Consider the following 23,109-nt stretch of genomic DNA (forward strand, 5'->3'; position numbering starts at 1 on the left):
TTCTATGATTCTAAGATTTCCTCAAATCTCTGGGGGCCAAACTTGCTCCTACTGTTCTGTCTTTGCAATCTGGGAAGACCCTGAGTACAGCTGAATGAGAGGAAGCACATCATAATTCTTTGTGTTGGGTACTGGGTTTTGTACTGTGAGGAATGAGCCTCATTATCATGTGTATCACGTTTGACTAAAAATGATGGACGGAATTTAGGTTCATCCAAATTACAGTATAACAAAGTGTAGTTTTAAATAAGTTTATTTAAATGAAGTAGGTACATTTCACAGAAATGATTATAAAATGCATAGCATATCGCAAACAATACTGTTATTTTACAGATACTAGCTGTTATTATCCTAAATATTGCTTTTTAAAAACTAACCAGCCTGCTTAGTGAATCAGAAAGCTAAAATTCCCCAGTTATCCTATCTTAGGCACTATGAAAAAAAATAGTATGATATAAAAAAGCAGGTATCCACTTTTTCATTCACCCTACTGATAGTTCATATTGCTGCATCATTAATTCGCCAGTTCCTCTATGTGAAAATATCTGGTCCCTGGAGTCACATAGTAAGACTAGATTTCCATCAACTGGAGCATAAATTGCACTTGCTCGCCCTCCAAAACCCCATGCAACTCTAAGAAAAGATGACTGAAGGTCTTCACACTGGATAGAGACTGTATGAGTGGACAAAAAAACCCTAACAGTTTTTCTAAGTTGTGCAGATACGTCATCCCCCACACTGCTATTCATAAGCAACTTGATTGTTAAGTTGGCAAGTCCATACACATTTCAAGCTTGATTTCAGTGGAAATTGAATCCCCAGTAGAAACAGACCTTGCCCTCAGCAATGATGCAATGGAATTGAGCCTCTTTACAGCATCTGAGAATGGAGCACACCTCGAACATTCAGAACTTCACGCTACCAAATCCAGAGGTGTTTGTTTTCTGATCTTTGGGGTGCCAGGGCACAAAGCACAAAAATGAAAAGCACAGTACGGGTCCATAACCATAGCTTATACAGACACCAGATTACGCACACAACACTTCAGCACATGATCTGTGACTGAAATCTTCCCATTTACGCTTGTATGACAACAGGCAGAAAGCAAATACTGAGGTAAAAGGAGATGCACCAGGTTTACACTGGTGTAAGCAAGTCTAGAATCAAGCAAGCTATAAAATCCATTAATTCACAAACAAAAGAGAAGAAAAAAATCCCCATATCTTCAAAACATATAGATACATGTAGATCTAAACATGTATGTTTTCAAAACATACAGGTACATGCTCAAGAATAAACTGACTTTCTGCATTATGACATAGGCTTTACAGTAGTTTAAAGCTTGGCTTGGACTGAAAATAAAGAAGCTTGAACTCTGGCCAGCAGAGCTCCTTTGGAACTGTTTGTCAAGAGAGAAGAATGAGGTCTGAAGCAGTCCAAGAACTTCCATGCTTCATTCATCATCTTCCAGTAGTTTTTGTAAGTTGTTCTGTATCTTTTAGAAAAAGAGAGGAAAATAATTGGGAGGTACAAACTGTTATACTGCGTTTAAAGGGACCCCAAACAATCAAGACACTCTGCGTGCATGTTAATTCTGTCCCAACTATTCATACTAATGTTATTCATGTTAAATGTTTCCTATACCAGAGTCTAGGAAACATCTGGATATGATCAGCCAGCAGCACACCTAGCTCTCATATTACGAGTATCTCCTGCAATTTCCTCCTGTAGACTCTCTCCTTAGTTTGGTATGAGAAAATAAGATGATAGAAGAAAAACTAAAGCTAGAAAGAAAGGGACAAGAAACCCAAGTATTTTGAACTTGATAAAAACCCAGGAAAAGCCTCAAATTTCAAAGCTGCAGCTCTTAGATTTAAGTGGGTAATTCAAACAGTTTTGTAACAGCTTCAGCTCCACAGCCGGCTGTGACGTGTGTGCAGCAAAATAAGGTCTTCTAATCATTAGCAGGTATGTCCCATTTGCCAGATTTAGTGTACTGACCGGGGTTATCTTGCATCAGTTACACTGAAGGCAACAGCAGCCATTGGCACCTTCAAGGATGATTTGCGTAGACCTATTTCACACAGCCTATTTATCCACCTTTCATCTCCTTGTCCTTCAAAGTAGAGGGAGGGGGGAATATAGTGGGACATGTCCCCTGGCACATGTGTACTCTGTATCTTAGTAACCAGCAGGCACTGGCACAGAAGGTTTAGTCAGCTTTAAGGCTTTAACTGGAGGAGTTGTAAGCTGTTGTTGTGAACATTGTACTTCCTGTTCAATGACACCACTTCTTAATCCTACCCTATTATTTCCAGTTAATTTTTTAAGAGGAGTATTTTGGGGAAAGGAAAACAGTAAGAAGCACCTAATTTTCTAAGAGCCACCTAACACACACACAGAAATTTCCTTTTAACAAGCTACGTTAGAGTAGGGGAATGAGTAATACCTATCTATGTTTTCCCATCCCAAATTTAATACTTTATCATCTGGTACACTTGATGCATTTTAACATCCTGTTAAATACACTTAAATGCCAAAGCAAAATTTGGCCAAGTAATTACTTGGCTCCACATATGAAGTAGAGCTTGTAAAAATCACAAGGTTACACTGAAAAAGCAATTTGCAGCATACTCTTGCACTGAATATTTTTTAACTGCAGAATAATTTTTAGTTTTCACATCTAGCTAATTTCTGTGCTCTGGTTTACAATGCTGCAGTTATACAGGAAGTGAGGGGAGAGATGACAAGTTACACTGGAACTTCAATGTTACCTTTGTTGCTGAAGCCAGCTCCAGCCAATTACTAGCCCTTTTCGCTGAGGCATAGGAAGCAATTAAGCAACTGCAGTAACTTTGCTCAGGGAACATAAAGCTATTAGATTTTTAATAGGATTTAATTTCTAAAAGATTTGGTTTTGCAGTTCAAGAGTAGGGTCAAACATTCTGCTCATCTCGATTAGAGAGGACTGGGATGCGGTAATATGCAGCTACAGGCAATACTCATTTAGCTCATATGCACTTCAGTTGACTATGCCTTGAGTATTTGGCAAATACAACATAAGACTTTAAGGGGCCAATCCTGTCGGCACTAACTGAAAAAAAGCACACGATTTAAGTTAATTCAGGACAGCGGGTCACTTCTCTGGGAATAGCTGAATGATCTGACCATCCAGCTGCCTTTTACTGTGTCTCCAAGCAAAGACCATAAAAGGGAGTGGGAAAGTGCCTAGCCTCACTGCAAACGGCTGGCTGGTTTCCCACTGAAACAAAGCAAGGTCTCCCATCAACCATTTTGCCAGCCTGCCCCAGCCTACTGGAAAGCAGCGACCTCTTAAATGACCTAATTTGGCTAAAGATTTTATCTGGTCATCATCTGGTAAGCATTTTCCCCTTGTATTCATGTTGTTATTATCCAGGCCATACAGAGGGGTTATGTTGGCATTACTCTAGACTTCCACAGCCAAGGGGGTGGAGACGTGGGGACAGAAACCTCTTTTTGGCAGTTTGTAAAACCTATGCTGCACACAAAACCAAGTGATGTTATGTAACTCTAGCTTTATGCTACTTGAGAAACTTGGTTTGGGAAAAAAAGGTGTTGAAAGACCTTGGCATGCACTTAGTTTTAGAAATGGAGGCAACAGTATCCAAAGTGACTTAAGCACATAGTAATTCAAGTAACTTTTGTTTTCACTCCACCAATACTTTTCTTTCATGCTTGGCCAGTGTATGTGTTTCCAACACACGACGTTTTATATTCCTGCACGGGGTTCAGTTGTCAAGGTCTGGGGGCAGGGGTGGGACAGGGGGCTGCAGGGGCAGTGGCTGTGGGAAGAGGCCAGGGGCTGCCCCGTGCTGGACACAGCCCTGCCACCAGCCTCCAGTGCACCTATTGCAGGGCACAGCTGGTGGTGAAACCTCTGGGAAAGCATATTTAAGAAAAGGGGAAACATCGCAGAGAGACAGGAGCAGAGTAAGAGGATGAGAAACAGCCGAAGGAACACCAAGGTGTAAGAAGGAAGAGGAGGAGAAGGTGCTCCATGGCAGAGAGGACGTCCATGCTGCAGCCCACGGCGAACCCATGCTAGAGAAGGTGGTTATTAACTGAAGACCTCGAGCCCTTGGAGGAGCCCATGCTGCAGCAGGAGGAAAATGGGAGAAGAAAGGAGCAGCAGAGAAAAAAATTGTTATGTACTGACTGTACCCCCTTACTAGCCCCATTTGGGGGGCAGGGAGTGGGCTAAGGAGTTGTGAGCGAAGGAGTGAAGTTGAGCCTGGAAAAAGGGGGAAGGAAAGGTGGTGGTGTATCATTTGTCCTTTCTCACCACCCAAATCTGTTCTAACTGGTACTATATTAAATTCATTTTCCCCAAGTTGAGTTTGTTTTGCTTGTGATGGTAACTGGTAAGCAATCTCACTGCCTTTTTCTTGATCCATGAGCTTTCTCATCCTATTTGCTAGGACAGGGGAGTGAGAGAGCAACTGGGTGGATGTCTGACTGCTGGCCAGAGTTAGTCCACCAAACACCTGAAGTGGAAATAAGGTCTGCACATCCACTCTTCTTTTGCTTAGGTTTCCAGTTTAACTCAGCAAATATATTTAGTTTTGCAATTAGAGGATGGTAAAAAGTAAGAGTCAGGTATAGAGAATTACACAATTGGTGCATTAGAATTTGTTTTACTAAAGTGAAACAGGTAGATTCCAGCCGCTTCATACGAAGAGGCTGACTACACATAGAAGTCAGCACCATTTTTCTTAATGAAACAAAAAACCCATACAACCAAAAAAAAAAAAAAAAAAACCAAAAAAAAAAACAACCCCAAACCCCAACAAACAGACAAGCCCTCAAACAAAAGTCCCAGGCAGAAAAGTTCATCAAATAATACTTCAGAATTCTCAGCCTCGATGGACAAAAAATCTGAGATCATTACATGCAATAATCTCCCTTGAAGGGTCTGGTTTATTAGTATTCCTGGCTGTAAGCCCCAGCTCAAGGCAATATAACACGTACCAATGCTTGTACTTGGCCTAATTTATAGTCCAAAAACCAGGCCTTTGTCTGGGAAAATATGCCAGGTTCTGGTACCAAATCTAGGGGTAACTTGTCATTTTTCAAAATACCAGACTGTAGAAATTCAGCAAGAACCTGATTAGTGCATTAGCATTTCCATTATATCATAAAGGAAGTTACCTTTTCCAATTTTATAAGATTAGCAGTTAACTCATCACAAAGGTCATCAGCATTAATTTGTAGATGAGATCCCAAACCTTGGTGCACTGGATGTCTGTCAAATGGAATGAAGATTTAAGTGTTACAGAAGCCAAAAAGAGAAAAACAGAACTGAGAGATACATGTAGATGGGAATACAGTGGCAACATTGTTAACTGTATTTGTACACAAACAAAGGCCTAAGTCACGTCTGCACTTTTGATTGCGTTTGTAATGTGGTCTCAGTCTCCAGAAGTTTGGATGGAAAACTTTACAACTATTTCCACTGGAAATAAGTTGAAAAGTTCCTTGTTCTGTGACTTGGAGGAAACCAAAAAGCCCAACCCCTTGACACTGTAGAAGTGCACATTAGATATCTTGCACTGCTTAGGATCAGAGCAACAGAAAACAACAGGATTTTCTCACGTAAGAGTGCTTTAGAAGAGGGACACAGCATCCTGCTAATAAAAACATGCCAAAAGTGGGAAAATGGCTTTTGACATTGCCAATTAGAGGTAGGTTTACACCCCTCCTTGCATTATTGGTTTGTATTTGTATTTTAAGATAAAGAACCATTTCTTTCCTATGCCATTATCAAGGACCTAGCTCTGTCTTCTGATACATGCATAAAAGTCCTATTGCTTTCTACAGAAGACAGGTGAGAGCAGCTGGATCCTAAGCAGCACAGTCATTGTTCAGTATGACCACAAGACCATTGTCAGAGTGACCTGTTTGTCATTAATAGATCACAAAAGAAAGTTGAATTAACAAGCACACTTATTCAAGAGCTTGCTACAGGTCTGAACCACTTTGCAGACAGTTTTACCCAGCCTGGGTATAGCTCCATCTCGAATTTTATTTCCCCACTCTTGTTTTTGAGGCGGTGCTTTATCAGTATTCCCACTCATGTTGCATGTAGCTGCAGGTATTGCACTGAGATTTACAAATGACTTGAAGCCATGTTTTGCAGAGCAGCTTAGAAAAAAACTGTTATAAGAAGAGTCAAAGTGTTAATGCAAATTTAATGCTGCATAAATCGGTTAGTATTCTCAGAAGTATCCAGTTAACTGCCTTCTCTCCTAAGAGAGGAGCAGGAAGCTGATACAATTCACAGTGGCATACCGCTGTGGTGTATGCCCCTGCACTGCCTCTTCATTTGATTTTTGCATATTTTCTATCTATGCAACACAGATTAAAAAAATTAAAAAATTTAACAATACTAGTTTTTAAAGAGAATAGGCAGTCCAAAGCTTTAGAAAACATTTTACAAGCAAGTCAGATGTATTAGCCCAAACATTATGAAGTACCTTCTGTCATCTCAGGCTAATCAAATGATATGAAGACTGAAGACAGAAGTCATATACATTTTCCACAGAATCATTGCTCTGGAAAGGAACTGCTTGCTTCAGCAGTTTACAGTGAAGTTACTCACAGCTATCTGAAACATGGTAGTACACATGACATATCACATTCGCACTGAAATTCTTAAACAGAAAGCCGGGAGATAAGGCTAGAATAAGAACTACAGGACACTGAAGTAGCACGAGGGCACTACAGTATCACAGTTTCTGAAGAAAACAGGTAAGTATGACAGATACTGGAAGATATTAAACCTCCAAAATTTTAGAGTGTATCTTACTCCTTAATATGTGAATCAAAGGATGTGATGGAAATAAGTCGTTCCTCCAACACACTGATTTTATATCTCATGTAGAAGGTAGAAAATATTAATACACAGACACTGTAAGAGAAAAAATAAGATACATCAGTTAATGGAATCTTTACAGGTACTTGACATTTAATTTATTTAAATTGTTACTTGTATATGTTGAATAATAAAGGTACAATTCTGATAAACATCTCAGGAATACCCAAGGGCATTCAGACAGTTCTGAAAATCTGAGCATTGAGTACAACTTTACTAAGCGACATGTAAAATAAAATCATTTAACTACTTCCAAGATCAACATTTCCTGAAAGAAAAAATCCTTTGCTTTTAAAAGTAAAAGGCCTCTTAAGTAAGCCTGCCCCAGCAATTCTACTTCTGAAAAGTATAAAGGCCACAATTCCCAATAATTTCCTTTTTTTGAGTGAAGCTTAGATTATATTAATTAACCCCAGTATTTTGACAATCTTGTTATTAACTGCTAACTTACAGAACTGCATAAAACACAAGTACATGGTTCAGAGACGACAGCTTTTGGGACTTCACTTTGTGGAAGAACCTGAAGGCTTCAGAATGACCTGCAAAGAAAAGAACCAAACGTAAGGTTTGATCAAAGCAGATCACAGCACACAAATGGGCTTTTGAAGCATCCAACAGATTATATAAACAGAGGGATAAACAAGAAAGAGATTTTCCAAATTTGTGAACCAACGTAATTATGCAAACTTATCTCAACTAACTCCAGCTGAAGATCTGCCCTTGACTCCTTACCATTTCCAGGACTGTTCCAGGCTTTTCCGTCACTTCCACGTTTACCATGTGAATCTGAACGGACAGACTTTGCCTCAGTCTTGGAAACTTTTAAGTGAGTCTGTGTCTCAACCACATGATAATCTGTCAAAAGCAAGATGTTTAATAAAGCTGAAATATGAAGTCAAAGGAAGTTGTTGTAGATTAAGTTAGTCAAGGAGCAGGGGAAGAGTAGGATTTTAAAAGGAGCACTTATGGACATGGACAGAAAGCAGCAGTTGGTTTAGTAGCCTTAAAACAGCTTACATAGTAATTCCACATCATCACAAAATATAAAGAAGCACCTGGACTGGAAGAGGATGATGTATGTTGCATTTACGTTTCCAGATTATTTGAAAGGTGGCAACCAGTGCAAATTTTGAAGGTTATCACTGAATTACCAGACACAAAAGTCATCTCTCAAAAGGACTGAATATGCTAATGATTCCAAATGACTTTAATAGCAACATCAAATGGACATATTGCACCGTTACTTTAAAAAGGAGATTCTAGCTCCCATTTCTTGACCGTTATTTAAATACAGATGATGTCTTGAAAGAGCTGGAACAGAAAAATTCAATCACAGTTTTATTCAGGCTTTACTTGCACACCCTGGACTGCTCTAATGATGCACAAGAAACAGAATCTCACTTGTGACAGATGTGCTCTCCCTCACCTCTCAGTTCTTTTTCGTAGCGTGATTCTTTAACTGTATATTGGTTTCTATTTGTGGAAAAGGAAAACAGGAAGTTTTGAAGTAGTTATTAGCCATAAAGAAGTAAGACAGCAAGTTATGCCATTATTCAGAAGCATTCATGTGGCAAGTGATGACAGCACAATTTAGTTACTGCACAACAAACAATTAAATATAACACACAGTAGATACCAAAGACCAATGAAAGCAAATCATACTGCTGAACAAAAGACACATAGCAAAAAAGAAAAATTAAAACTAATGGGACAGAAAACTGCTAGAAAAAGGGCAGTATTTAATTTAAAAGTAAGGGTAAAAGTTTATTATGACACTAATTCTATTATAGTCAAGATTGAACCCGGAGTAATAACACCATACCACCACATTAATATATTAGTTGTACAGTAGAATAATACCCTAGGTTTTGCTAATAATATTCAGCAGGTGCTACATAAACCAAGTTCTGCTATGCTTATGAACTTAAGTGCAGTGACTTTCTACACAGTATTCCTGCTAATTAGGTGAAGACCTTGAGGCATATGAGATTACAAACAGTAGTGTTAAGAAGGAACAACTTTGGACAGTATCTTCAAGTGTCTTAAGAACTACAAAGAATAAAATGCGGTTTTAAAAAGCAAACCCACAAAAACACATCAAAAATAACTTTTTTGGATGATCAAAAGCTACCACAGTACAGAATGTTTTTCATATAGATTAGAAGAAACCACACTGTGACTTGAACTACTTTAGAATAGGGAGTTTTACTTGTTTGTTTTTCTTTTATGTAAAAGAGGAACATCTCCTACACTATATCTCTGCTAGCATAACTGAGGGAGGATGTGGGAGCAAGATAGCACATTGATAAGCAACTGGATGCAGTAGTGACAAACCAGATCCGCTGCTGACCAAGCCATTGCCTGTTTGGATTGCAAAGGAACTTAATAATGAAAATGCACCTACTGTGGCTTTGAGGAAGACCTTAAAAACCATGTAACTCTCTAGGACTCCCCTCAGGGGTAGATGACAAGCAAAAGTGAGAGCTAAGCCATTCTCATTTTTTTGGGGACCCACAATCGCACTCACCTTGGAAGCATTCCAGCTCTGGGGTCTGTGAGCCTGAGCTGCTGGACTCTTCCATCTCTTGTCTCCGCTGCTCCACCATTCCATCCAGATCAGAATAGTCTTCATTGAAATCCTGATGGGGAGAAAGAGTCATGAGAAAGCTCAGCCAAGTTCTAAATCTGAGCAACCTTATTTTCTCTGACCTCTCTTTAGAAACTGAACCAACAATTACAGATTTAAAACTGTTTAACCAGGGACAATCTCCGATATCAAGATGTTGAGACCAACTTAGCAAAACAAGCTCCCTATGATCACCAGAATTCAAGTCTCATTCCCTGTCTTTATTTAAGTGAAAAGATTAAGTCTCTGTGCAAAAGACAGACTGTTAAATTAGACAAACTGAGAAGTCCAGGGCAGACGTTACTAGAATTAGATTCTGGTCATCACATGTGGCTACACAGTTCTTTCAGATGTCTGAACTGGCTCACAGAGGAATGACTGCAACTTCAAAAACTGTTCATGGCAGAGGAAGAAGCAACTTTAAGTCAGTACAGAGTGCTGTGAAACCTGACTGCTAAAGAGAGATACGTACAGCTTACAGACTTTGGAATCTATTAAAGCATATGCATGTATATATGTTGCATGTGATCAGACCAAATTAAACCTCTGTTAATCATTCCCACTGCTTCCTAATCTTAACAAACTCATGGAAGTTTTAGAAACAGACATCATGATTTCCTTCAGTTTTCTTTCTTCAGACTTTCTAAGTAGTACTTGTAATGAAAGGTGCTACACAACAGAAGAACAATCATCTAAACCATTTACCAAAGACAGAGTCATAGGACGATCAGCCCTGAAGCTGTTTTCTGCAGAAGAGGGATTTGAACAGTTGCCCATGCTCGTATCCTGAAAAAAAGCAGCAGTGTTAACAAGAACACTCAGAAACTACCTAGAATTTAAAAGCAGTAATAATGAACACAAAGCTACATACCATCTTCACTGCCATTGGTACCTACCTCAAGATGTCTACAGATAGATTTTAATAGCTTGTAGGTGGTATCTCTGGAGAGTAAGGAGACAAACATGTACTGAAAAACAAAAGTTCCAAAACTGTTTGAGTAAAGGCATACAGTAAAAGATTTCTTTTATGTAAATAAAACTGACAGATAATTTTGCTGATCAAGTAACTATTACCAAGAACTTACATATAGCAGGAAAACCTTCCACTCCTTCTAAGCCTATGACCTGAGGTTAATCACAAGAAACACAGAACAGGCACATAAAAGTTAGCATGTTCCACTGCAGGGATTGCAGCATAGCCCAGATCTGTTTTTTTTAAAAAAACAACACTTTCCACACTTTTTTTATCTACCCCTTAAAAACAAAACAAAGCAAAAAAAAAAAAAAAAAAAGAAAAACCAACCAAAAAACGCACAACCAAAACTGAAACCAAAAACAAACACCAAAAAAACCCCAACCAAAACCCAACCCCAAAAAACTAAAAACCCACACAAATCAACTACCACAACTCAATTTTTGTACAGCCTCCTGCATTCACAAGATGTTTGTGCAATGAAACTGGGCTGGTTCTAAAGCTGCACTTAGACTAATCACATTTCCTACTCACTTATGCAACTGTGTTTCATCACTGAGTACCACTGTAGGCAACTATATTTTCTGCATCTAAGATATTGCTGGTCAGGCAAGAGACCCAAGTAAATGAAAGAATACTGTCAGAGATGCCAACAAGGCAGGAATCCTTGTGCATGCAATTCCTGACCCAGCTGACTCAGTTTCCCCAGCGCTCCTACACAGCAGTCTTGGAGAACAGGAAATGAGAGATTACAGAGAGCAGGTGGCAACTATTGATTCTGTTTCTTATTTTCTCACCAAATCCTAGGAAAAAAGACAGCGAGCGAGAGGAAAAAAAAAAAAAAAAAAAATGGTCATTGCCTGTTACAGAGGGGGCAAAAGCTAGAATCCCCTAAGAAACCAGTTCCTCCAAGGTCCTGAGTCTAACTGCCCACATGTGACCAACTCCTATAGCTGTTTAAGTGGTCATCTGGCACTTTCAAGAATCCCCCATTATACTGCCAAGTTGGGGGGGGGAAAGGGAGTGGGAAAAGTAGAAACAAAAAGGAAAAAGAAAGCAGCTAGAGTGCAATCAGCTTCGCTCTCTACTAGTACTTACCCTATCTGTGACTGTTGCTATGATCAGAGCATTTGGCACAAGAAGGGCAGTTTTGGTTTTCTTCAAAAGTGTCACCGAGAGCACAGGTATACTAATCTAAAATGAGATCAACATAGCATTAGAGGCCCAATATGCACATACAAATCTGCATGCTCTTTCACAAGGAGGCAGGCTACCAACTGTGATAAGGCAATTCTTCAACACTCTTCAATTAAAGATTTCTCCACTATGTCCCTGATTATTAATATTTCATATGGAACATGTATGGTTTCAGATTCTTATTTCTTAACTATTTCTACTTCTGTTTTTATTAGGTGCCAATCCAGGCTTTTGTTTGTGTCTTCCCTTCCCTGACTCTTACAAGACTACTTTAGCTTTTCTTCTTGAACTGGACATTGTATCATTCCACATAGTTTTCGTAACACTTTTAAAAACAGCTTTTTCTGGGAGTGGAGAGAATGGAGCAGCTACAACCTATGTTTGACAGGAAAAACTCAGAATCCTCAAGCAGTCAGAACAGAATCTGCATAACTTCAAAAAGTCAAAACCACAAATCAAAACAAAACCAAACCAGCAGGATTTTTAGCAAAAATCCTGCTAGCAGTAATGATAAAAAAGCCGTTTAGAAGTTTTGCAATTGGTTCAGTTCACCTCAAAGAACTTCACATCAGAGACATTAATGGCATTCTACTGCTTGCTATTTTGATAGATAACATTACTGTCATCAAGACTAAAGTGTACTCAAGTAGGATTAAGCACTTGCTTACTGCACTGTTACCTCAGCATTAGATTAAAATGGCAAAATCATTGCAAAGTACTTTATTTTTATCTGGAGTAATAATTACTTCAGGAAACAAGGCTTACCTGTAGGCAACTTGGAGAGCAACTAAAATGTGTAAGAAAATGCTTAACTCCAGGAAAGACTCAAGGCCAATATATATATACAAATCAAAACCACCTGGAATGACAGTGATGTCTTTCAAAGCCTATTCAATCCTGCAGAACCAGTCTTTTATTATCGAATATGCAGTGTTTACACTGCGGGCTCAAATCTCCTGACTTGCATGGCTATTCCCTCCACCAAATCTTTCAAGAAAAAAAATTCTGCAGGTAGAAGAATTCATGTTGAAAAATTTATTAGAACATGTAGACCTGTCTTGGAAACTTTGTCAGTGTATCTGACTACTACGCATGTTCCTGTCAAACTTGATTTCCTCCTTCCGTTATATTTTTTTTCACTATATAGCTGATTTTCCTGCTTTTTTGTTGATGGTATTCCTAAAAACTTGTGCCTGCTGTACATGACAGAAAAGAAGTTTTAAGTGTGTGTTGCAGGCATAGAGAAAGATAGAAGGAAGTAAATGATCAGGTGTATCTCCATTCTTAATTTTCTCTGCAATGTTTTTTGAAAACAATGACCTAGAATTGAATAATTTGGAATATCACTTTAGCCACATCCACAAATACTGTCTACTCTACTCTATCATGTAATATGTTTCTCCTTTTCACTGTAAACACAAATATGCATACACCTCTGCATTTAAAACCCTCTTGACAAAGATAATTTTTCTAGTATATCATCATTATTATTCTGCTTCTTTTTTTCCCAGAACTTACTTGCTAAGGTTCTGCTCGATTTTTGTAAATATTTAGGTTAGTCTGAATTTAGAAAGCTGTCCCACAGTTTGAAGTAGTCTATTTCTGGTGAACAAGGGATTGCTAGGTTGGCCATATCTGCCCCAAGAAAGCATAAATGATGATCTTGTACATTAGGATCTTCCTGACTGTTCACGTCTCATTTCTGCTCTTTATACTAGGCTCACAAGAGAAAACATAGCAAACTGTTTTTGCTTTCCTTATTCTCTATTTATGCGGAACAGGAGTGCTAGAATTGACCCTTAAAGACCTTTGCCCCTCAACTCAGAAGCCTCTTTAATTGTCTTAATATGCCTGATCTTTCCTTCCAGTTACCCATCTACAGACTTGTAGTTCTTATACTTCTCAGCCTTCCTTCCTCCTCTTCCTGCTCTTTTCCACACTTACCCCAAGGGAGACATTTTTGTATAATCTATGCGACACGGGGTTGGCAATGCTCTCACTGCTGCATGTCAGATCCTTTCCTTTCATCTGTTTGGGTTTTGTTTTTTCATTTTGGGTTTTTGTTTTCCAGACAGGAAGTCCTTAAGAGATAGAGTTCAATCCTTAATAATAGTGCTCCAGTTTTAATGTGACTTCTGGGCATCACTTCTGAACAGTGACTGTATTCAGTAATACATAAAAGTATTAGTAGTATTCTAGCCTTGCATAATAATGTGAACTTCTGGTGATGAGCAAATTGTTAAGGAATAGCATTACTCTTCTGTACATAAAGATTTTACTAACCTTCGTGTCTTTACCAAAAACCTTGGAATGGAAGCAAATCCAGTTTTCAGAAAGGAATAATTTCCCTTGGTACAGAATTTCTTTCTGAAGAGCACAGGTAAAGCCTGAAACAAATGGATATTCTATAATCTTTAAGGTAACCACAACCCAAGCCAACTGTTATCAGTTTGGCTTTTGTTTTGCTCTTTTTCCAAAGCTGTAGCATGTATAGGTTTACACCTTTCGATAAACATTGTCAAACCTTGAAATATTCAATACGTTTAAATAATACTGACAAGCTTAGATTTCACAGGCCTAAGTTCAGACTCGAAATACCTGAAGAACAAAGACTGAAATGCATAAAACATGCAACTGGCTCCCAGAAGCCAAGATTTCTTTCTGAGCGAGTACCACCTAGCTTCCTACAAACTTTTTTACTAGCTTTCAGGTAACAATGTTACGTAAATATGAAGAGTTTAATGAAAAGGTTTTAGCTTTAAACTTTTAGATCCATAGCAGTTATCTAGACTAAGTGACAACAGAGGTACAACGTGTGTGAAGTAATACAGCTTTTACTTCACAGCCATTAAAGCAAAGCATTTCTCACTCATTAACTGTTTTCAAGACACATTTTTTATACTTATCTATGTAGAATTATAACTACGACAGAGAACAGTGGAATTTTTAAACATTTCAAGTTCTTCTCCTAGAAGTGTTTTAGATCTTAAAGCATTATCAACAGCAAAAACTTCAGCTAGTCACTTAACCAGTGCTGTCTCAAGCAGCGTCTTTAGTAAGGAAGCTCCAATACCAAAAAATGTTGCCCTAGGTTACTCTGCTAAGAAGTGCAAAGGGGGCTACGATTTCCAAAGATGCCCAGCATCTGAAGATTTAAGTTTTGCAAGATTACAACAAAAAAACCCACTGCAAGCAGATGAAGGCCTTGTAGCTCTAGGCAGCTGGAGTTTAAGGTTTTTAAAATTTAGGTAGCCCCTCTTGTACATCACCACAGTCGGCAGGAAAAAACATTATTTTAGATCCGCAGCCAGCAATGACAAGGGAGTTAATACTTACTTTGTTTCAGTGGCTCATCAATAGGAACATCTAGAAACAGCTTATGAAAGTGTGCATTTGCCTTCAGCTAAAAAACAAGAAAGCCCACACCCAGAGACACATACCTGGTTAGACAGTCTTAGAATCAAGTGACCCATTCCACTTCCTGTCCTCCCAGTTCCTCCTCATTTTGACCACTTGTTTTACAATAAATTCTCATTTTTGCTATGTGACTATTAAGTCTGTATTCTGCTTATACCCACAGTCTGATGGTATATAACACACTGATGAAAAAGGAACCTATGCCATTATACAACTGTGAACTATAACATTGCTAAACAAGGGGGCTCTCATAGTAGTTATGTATTTATTCTTACTACGTATGATCAAACAAGTCCATCCTCTGCCCTACCTGATTTGAGGCATGTTTTTTCCTTTCAATCTTGGAGTCACTCTTGATATCCATTGTCAGAAGTGGACTATCTGTGCTGCTCTTTGTCCTGAAGATACAAAAAGACATTCCTTGTCAGTTTGGCCTCAGTTCACTAGTCTTGGTAAGTTACCAACAGGACGTGCTTTTCCATTAAACATACTAATCCTTTAATAACTATTATCTGATTCATCAAGGATTATACAGCAATAAAGAGGAGTATATATTACATATAGTATATATTATATAGTATATATTAAACCATGCTAACTCTCACTGAAGATCTTCTTTTTATTTAGAAATAATATCTTAAATTACTAGTTGTAAGAAGGTAAAGAAAGTTCAAGACATTTTTACAACTTAATCAATGACCACAGTGCTTAGCTCCACATTTGTTTGTTTCTCAGCAACATGTGAAATAGTAATGTATGTTGCTTACTAATGCCAGATAAAATAAGGTAAAACTTCGTAGCTGAGAGTGCAAGGTAGAATACAGAAAGCTGTGAACTTTTATTACAAAATTTGAGCTCCTTTGCAAAGTCCAACAGAGTAGAAACAGGTGCACAAGTCAGAGAATGGCTATAAACTGTGTAGTACAGTGCAATGAAATCATTAAGATAGCCAGCAATCCTAGAGGAGGTGAAAGGGAATTATGAGTGTCAGTTGTATAGGAAGCTGCATCTGCACAGCTCTAGCCATACGTATTGGAAAAAGAAAAACAGCCAAAAACCCAACAACTCTATCGCAGAACAAGTACAGAGGAAAGTCAGTGCAGATGGCTGGGAAAGGTTTTGTTTGTTTCATACAGGAGAAATTAATAGCATGGACTGTTCAGAAAACAAGAACGTGTAGGATAACGGTGTTTCATAAATCGGGAAGAGACAAACATTATTCTTGAGAGCCATTTAGTACAGAACAAAAGCATATTAAGCATTTTTTAGAGGTCTTCAGATGCAGACTGAAGAGCAGAAGGAAAATCACAACACAGGACTCCTGTACTGAGTGACCTGAAGAACATATTGTGCTTAAGATTCAATGGGAAAGAAATACACTACAGAAGTTTCCATTACTGCACCTTATCCTGCCCAATAAGTCTTCTTTACTTTCCTAAACATGAGAGGTTCAGGATTTCCAGTAAAAATTGTAACTGTGAGAGGAACAGAACCCCCAAGTGTAATGGAGATGAGCTGGATTTAGAAAAGTGATTGTACAGTTGTACAGCAGGACTGATTCAGGTAGCAGGGGGACTTGCTACAGATCTCAGGTGGCCCCTCACAGAAGAAAACTCTAAAATACACTGTACACATACTTGTGTGCATATGTAAAGCACAGGTCAAACTGAAATGAACAGTGAACATTCCAAAAAAAAAAAAAAACCAAAAAAAACACCACACAAAAAAAACGCCCTTTTGCCAATGTAACTCAGTTACATTGTGAGAGGTTAAGACTGGAAGGAGAGTTTGCAAAAAAACCCCAACAAACCTCCTCAAAGATGCTTCAGGAAATTCATGTTTTTTAAATACCTTCCTTGTGACCAAAACCACAGTCAGGCTGACTGCTGACTTTTGCACTGGCTGCTCAGTTGTCAAAGTGGAAGGGATGCGAAATTTGTATTCAAGCCCTCCCACTGCGATGTTAGTATCATTTTGATTTCTTTTAGAAGAGTTTCAAACACATTCCAGTTCTCCAAAAAAGGTAGAATGACTGTTTTTGCAGAGACATTACAATAACGATGCCGTATACAGCACAGAGTTCAAAACTAAAACTTATGTCATAGTTTTACCATGAACAATCAATATTCCAGAATTAAAGTGTTCTGATAAAAGCTCAGTACTCAAACTGCAGCTCAGTTTGACCGCCTGTCAAATTGTCTGTGAAAGGGATGTAACCAGTAGTATGAAAGAGTGCAATGTATTTTTTCCTCCAACAAGGAAGCTATGCCAGCCTAAGTCTAAATTGCCACTATTCTGACTGCCTGTGGTGGGTAACAGCAACCCCTGGAATGTGGCTCTGATTACTGTTTGAAAGTAGGATGTTTGATAAATCTTGCTACTCAGTGTAGCTTCTTGAAAGGGTTGCAAGCATTCCTTCTAACTGACAGCATTTCTGACATTACCTAGCAACATCAACTTTCTTTCGGTCATCAAAATATTCCATTTCACTGGTAGGGGTCTGCAGCAACACAGTAGGCGATTTGCCTGCCTTTCTTTTTTCATCTGTTCCATTTTCTCCATCTGAACTGCATAGGGAAAAACAAAATAATTAAAAAAGAAGATAGAAATGTGTATTGCACGATTCATACTGATGTCAAATGGCACTGCAACACGCTGACAATGCAGCACATATTAAAGAATAAAATTATGACATATCTTTTATAGTAAGGTCCTGAAAGGTCTTCATCTACTGACTATAATACAGTATTATATACCTGAACAGTATTCTGAGCTCCAGTACTGAAATTTCAGCAATGAAGAGAAGAAAACTGAAAAACTGCCATGGGTATTTCAGCGCTCATAAAATTTGCAGCTCTAACTTCCATTCCAAAGAGAATGCCTTGTGTAGGAGAAACTCATTCCATTTTCAGTACTCAGACCTGATGACTAATGGAAACTAATTTGATTGGTGAGTTTGGAGAAAGCATCCTGTGTGATGGTACCTAGTGTTTAGCAGATTATTTGTGGCTCAGCATTGCACAAGGAAGCTAGGTCCTACTTTGCCTCTCACTTCACCTTTTTTGTAAGAATCCACCTGCATGATTTTCACAATAAAGGGTCCTTTCAAAGTATCAAAAGCACTGGTTTTACTTTACAAATGCAGCACTGCTGCAATAGTGTGTTGCCTTTACACAGCACATGCCACTACTTCAGAAATTCACGTGAAAGAACTAGACTCTGAGGGCTAAAATATGTGCCATCAGAGCCTTTCCCTGGCTTCCCTTTTCATAATTTTCTAACAAAATGTTAACTCAGAAAATTTAGAGGCCAAAAGATGTCATTAATAGCAGAGTCTGAAAAATAACAATACTTTAAAATAAGATACAACAAATATATACACACACTCTCCTTCGGAAGACTAAAGTCTCAAAAAGACTACTAATGCTCTTAGCATTAAAGAAGAAAGCCAAACTATGTTGCCTGTTAATTTAATGCCTGGACTGAATTACCCTTTTTACAGAAACTTTCCATTATAATGCTTAATTTCTGCAATTTTACAGCAATAACAGAGCTGATTGCCATCGTGTGACAATGCTTTTACAATAAACAGTTTCTTTCCCTATTAAGACAAAAGTTTTGTTGCCAGATATTCCCCAACTAATTTAATCCCTCTTTGGTTAAGAAGGGCATAAAAATATCAGTTGCTTTGATTATGCTTTGTTGAACAAGCTCAGAAGATACACCTCACATCATCTTGAGATCTAATGAGGTGGTATCCTATCTAGCTGAACTAGAGCTTATGTCACAGGATGGAAGTTTTACCTTACTGGTTGCTGGGACTCGTTCTCAAGGTATCTTATGTTTACATAAAGCAACTGTTCCCCTATCTAGTCCTTCCTCAACCCTTGGCAGTCCCCACCACAGGGACACTGGGTTGACACTTCCTGAGTCACACTTTGTGTATATTTGAAAGGATTACAGCACTAATAAAATCAGTAAGAAAAAATCCAATTGTTTCCCCATTTTGCTTCACTCTTGGATCAGCCCCACCTGACTATAAGGCACCAGCATGTATTTTCAGCCAACATAAACTAGAATTAAATGGTTGATTCAAGAGATTCAAAGCAGAACCCAAACTTTTGTCTGAAAAATCCAAATGAGCAGTTTTATGCCTGTTGCAAACAAGCAGAGAGAACTGTGAACCCAACGTGCTCCCTGGTAGCATAACGGAGCTTGTATTCTCTAAGTCTGCAAATCCTGCAAATGTCTTAATCAGAGTCTTGCTATCTGTTATATTTCTGTTCCCCCAACTCTTGGGCTTCAAGGGAGGCCAGAGAATACCAGACATGAGTGGGATGAGGAACAGCGTGAGGCAAAATTGTCAGGTTCAATCACACATGCATTTCAAAAGAGCAGTGCAGCATGGAAACTCCCAAGTATACACTACATGACACAGCAGTATTTTTAAGACTTACTTGCTTGAGCCTGGAGCCTGACTGGTGTCCATCATTGCCTTGGGCAGCCTGCTATTCTTATATGGCAATGTGCTGTAGACAGATCAAAACAGCCTGTACCATACTGACATCTCCATACTACAAATTTGTTTCAAAAATACCTATAACACAGGTTTTGGTGTTCACTTACACCTACCAGTATGGTTAGACGGTTTGTTGCTCTTAAACACTCTATTTACTTACCATTCATATTCCCTTTTCCCTCACCCATAAATTAATCCCTACTTCACAGTTAAACCTATAAGCCTGATCTATCATGCCTTTTCCCCCCTTAACCATTACTCTTCCTGAACCTCTGCTGCCTGAACTCACTCCCTCCAGCTGCTTTCAGGTGGTGAAAAGCTAGAGCAGCTCAATATGCTAATCCTCCTGACTGCTGTGTGTGGAAATGCTGAGCTATCTCATGCCAGTCTGGTCAGCTCTCCAGGATAGACTTCTGGAGCTGAGAACAGGGAGAATGTACCCCAAAACAGCAAAAGTTTCCCCCAAAACATCTCAGGCATGAGGAGGCTCACTGGTGCAGCACATGCCACTGATCATAGCAAATAGGTGTATTCCTACTAGCTAATATGGTTTTGCTATTGTCTACCCTTCACCCTACCTCCGATAAACCCCCTTCACATAACAAAAAACTGTATAAGGATTTGTCCTTACACTTCTGATAACTATAGCTCCACAAAGCACCCAAGTTCCTAGTAGGTGTCTTTAAGGTATCAGAAAAATCTTAGCTGACCTTCTGGAGAAGGGAAGATCACAGGTATGACCTAAAACCAGCAGAGTACTGCTCATCAAATCATAAGCAAATTAAAGCACTCCTTACATTTTCATGTGTGAGTCAGGATTCATAAATATTTTGTAAAAAGAGCACAAAAGTCAGCAATCCATGGGAAAAAAAAAAAAAAAAAGAAGTGCATTTAAGAAACAAAACTACGCTCATTACAATTGTTAGAAATAGTTGCATATAAGTGAACTGTATTTGCAAATATCAGGGCAAAGCATGTAAACTTTATGACATCAGGACTTTGTTGATATGAAAATAAAAGAAATTTCAAACTGAACATATATTGTGTATTTGGTACTACTAATAAAGCCTATTTAAACAAACAATGCTACTACTAACAAGCCTATTTAAAATAACAGCTAAAAAAATAAAAACAAAAAGAAAAATGTAGTCTCTAGTTTCCAAGAAAAGAATAGTTGTTATAGTGAGTATTTTCAGAGCCAAGGCTTGCACTTACTATAGGGTTATATATGTTATCTAAGTGAGTTAAACTAAGCATTAATTGCAAGCACTCTAACTAAACTTTTTGCAAGAGATGTTTCTTTTCCCTTTTTAAATATACACCAATAATTGAACTGAGCAATTTAAGATTAAATCACAGAAAAGGGAAAGTTCTATGAAATACATTAACCAAGGCAGTGGACTAAGTTTCATGCTAGTGAAGCATTCAGAAGCACATTATTCGTCAACATATTTTAAAAGTCAGAGGAACTTCATCTCTTCTGATTTGAATGGTTTCTGTGAAACAAAACTTTCTGACAGACAGGTGTGTCAAGTTCCTCATACTGCAGAAAATTTTCTGAATTTCAAAAGGTTTTCTTGTTTGGCATTAACCTTCTCCAGGACTTGAAAAATCCATACTCCCTGTGAAAATTATGCTGTGTCATATTAATGAGGATTTTTCCAGAGGAAAATAATTAAAGACAGCAATTTAAACTGTTTTCTTGTTCTCTTCAGAACTAGCTTGAATAAGAAGCAATGAACAGAACTAATGTGAGAGAGATGCGGTAGTAGGCCAGAGTTTGGAAAGCCAGCTTCAAAGAACAACTGTTTTTGACAATCCCAATATAGACTTCAATATGTGAACACTTCTCAGGCATATGTAAGAGGTAACAAAAACTCTGAAACTGTACAGTGGTTACTGTCTTTAATTCCCCACAACCACACAAACCTTTCTACAAAGCTTGTTCAGATTCACCCCAAAGGACACCCACACTACTTGGTCTGCCTGGTAACAAGTCTAAATAGTTTAAAAGCCACAAGTTACAACAAACTAGTCCCCCAGCCCACAAACTGCAGATCAGTTATGTAGGAGGAAAAATGCATCTTGAATAACAAGCGATTCAATTTCAATTGTTTGCAAAACTGTAGCCAAACCAGTATTTCCCTAGGGCTTAATGTGAGTGAGCATTGGTGCAACCCCTCAGGTGCAACCCCTCTGTAAATGGAGCATACATATCAGGTCATCATGTTACCTTAGAAGCCCTCTTATCCCGCTTCCTCTCTTTTATACAAAAATGATTAATCTTGCAACAGCTGTTAGACTGCTGCATTACTGCAAATGATCAACCAAAAGAGTGCAGGGTAATTTCTCCTCTAGTGTCCATAATCATGCTTAGTACAATGTATGTGTAAATATCCATCAAAAACACAATGATGTACTGTACCTTTTGGTTCTGTTGGGTAACGATTGGATTTACTGACTAGCTGTTTGAAAGGCCTTGACAAAGGAACCAAAGTATCACAAAAGGCCCAAATACTAAGAGATAATGTTACTTAAGCTATTCTTATACCCAGAATTGAGTCTATTCAGATAAAGAAATCGGTTATTCTTTCAGAAACTAACAGCTAAAGGAAGAGGCTCAAAACATTTCAGGATCCCAAATCAAGATGACAGACTTTGGCAGGCTTAAAAGCAGAGGAGACGGAGCAGGACAAAGACTGTTAATATTCAAGGATCACCTCCTCCAGGTTCAGGAGCAATGCACCCTGACAAAGAGGAAGTTGAGCAGGAATGCCAGGAGGCCTGAGTGGATGAATAAGAAGCTCCCAGACAAACTCCAACACAAAAAGAAGGCCTACAGATGGTGGAAGCAAGGATGGGTAGCCTGGGAGGAACACAGAGAAAGTCAGAGCAGCCAGGGATCAGGTTAGGAAAGTTGTGGTCAACGGCTCAATGTCCAATTGGAGACCAGTAAAAAGCAGTGTGCCTCAGGGGTCGGTGTTGGGACTGATCCTGTTCAACATCTTTGTCAGTGACATGGGCAGTGGGATTGAGTGCGCCCTCAGCAAGTTTGCTGATGACACTGCTCTGTGGTTCGGTCGACAGCCAGAAGGGATGGGATGGGATCCAGAGGGACCTTGACAGGCTTGAGAGGTGGGCCAATGCCAGCCTCAAAGTTCAACAAGGCCAAGTGCAAGGTCCTACATCTGGGTCAGGGCAATCCCAAGCACATATACAGGCTGGGTGGATGATGGATTGAAAACAGCCCTGAGGAGAAGGACTTGGGAGCATTGGTTGGTGAGAAGCTCCACATGTCCTGGCAGTGTGCACTCACAGCTCTGAAACCAACCATGTGCTGCGCTGCACCAAAAGGAGCGTGATCAGCAGGTCAAGGGAGGGGATCCTGCCCCTCTACTCTGTTCTGGGGAGAGCCCTGCTCTGCAGTCCTGCATCCACCTCTGGGGCCCCCAGCACAAAAGGGA

The 23,109-nt window shown here is 39.0% G+C and overlaps 1 protein-coding gene across 4 annotated transcripts in view; it reads right to left on the reverse strand.

Moving 5' to 3' along the window:
* Positions 1-237: 237 nt before the first annotated feature.
* Positions 238-23,109, reverse strand: part of GRAMD2B (GRAM domain containing 2B) — a 40,864-nt gene continuing 17,992 nt past the window's right edge. For 2 of the 4 annotated variants that reach the window (XM_030512320.1, XM_030512321.1), the window contains exons 2-14: positions 17,571-17,693; positions 15,437-15,524; positions 15,046-15,112; positions 13,993-14,096; positions 11,611-11,706; positions 10,436-10,507; positions 10,245-10,325; positions 9,441-9,552; positions 7,646-7,768; positions 7,365-7,452; positions 6,848-6,949; positions 5,191-5,284; positions 238-1,495 (exon numbers count right to left, since the gene is read on the reverse strand). In XM_030512320.1, the coding sequence (XP_030368180.1) occupies positions 1,454-1,495; positions 5,191-5,284; positions 6,848-6,949; positions 7,365-7,452; positions 7,646-7,768; positions 9,441-9,552; positions 10,245-10,325; positions 10,436-10,507; positions 11,611-11,706; positions 13,993-14,096; positions 15,046-15,112; positions 15,437-15,524; positions 17,571-17,693 (1,192 nt within the window). In that variant the 3' untranslated portion in view covers positions 238-1,453. The remainder of the gene's footprint in view (positions 1,496-5,190; positions 5,285-6,847; positions 6,950-7,364; positions 7,453-7,645; positions 7,769-9,440; positions 9,553-10,244; positions 10,326-10,435; positions 10,508-11,610; positions 11,707-13,992; positions 14,097-15,045; positions 15,113-15,436; positions 15,525-17,570; positions 17,694-23,109) is intronic. The other 2 variants (XM_030512323.1, XM_030512324.1) reach the window with 2 other exon arrangements.

Source organism: Strigops habroptila, chromosome Z (assembly GCF_004027225.2).
Source record: "Strigops habroptila isolate Jane chromosome Z, bStrHab1.2.pri, whole genome shotgun sequence".
NCBI classification, from domain to species: Eukaryota; Metazoa; Chordata; class Aves; order Psittaciformes; family Psittacidae; genus Strigops; species Strigops habroptila.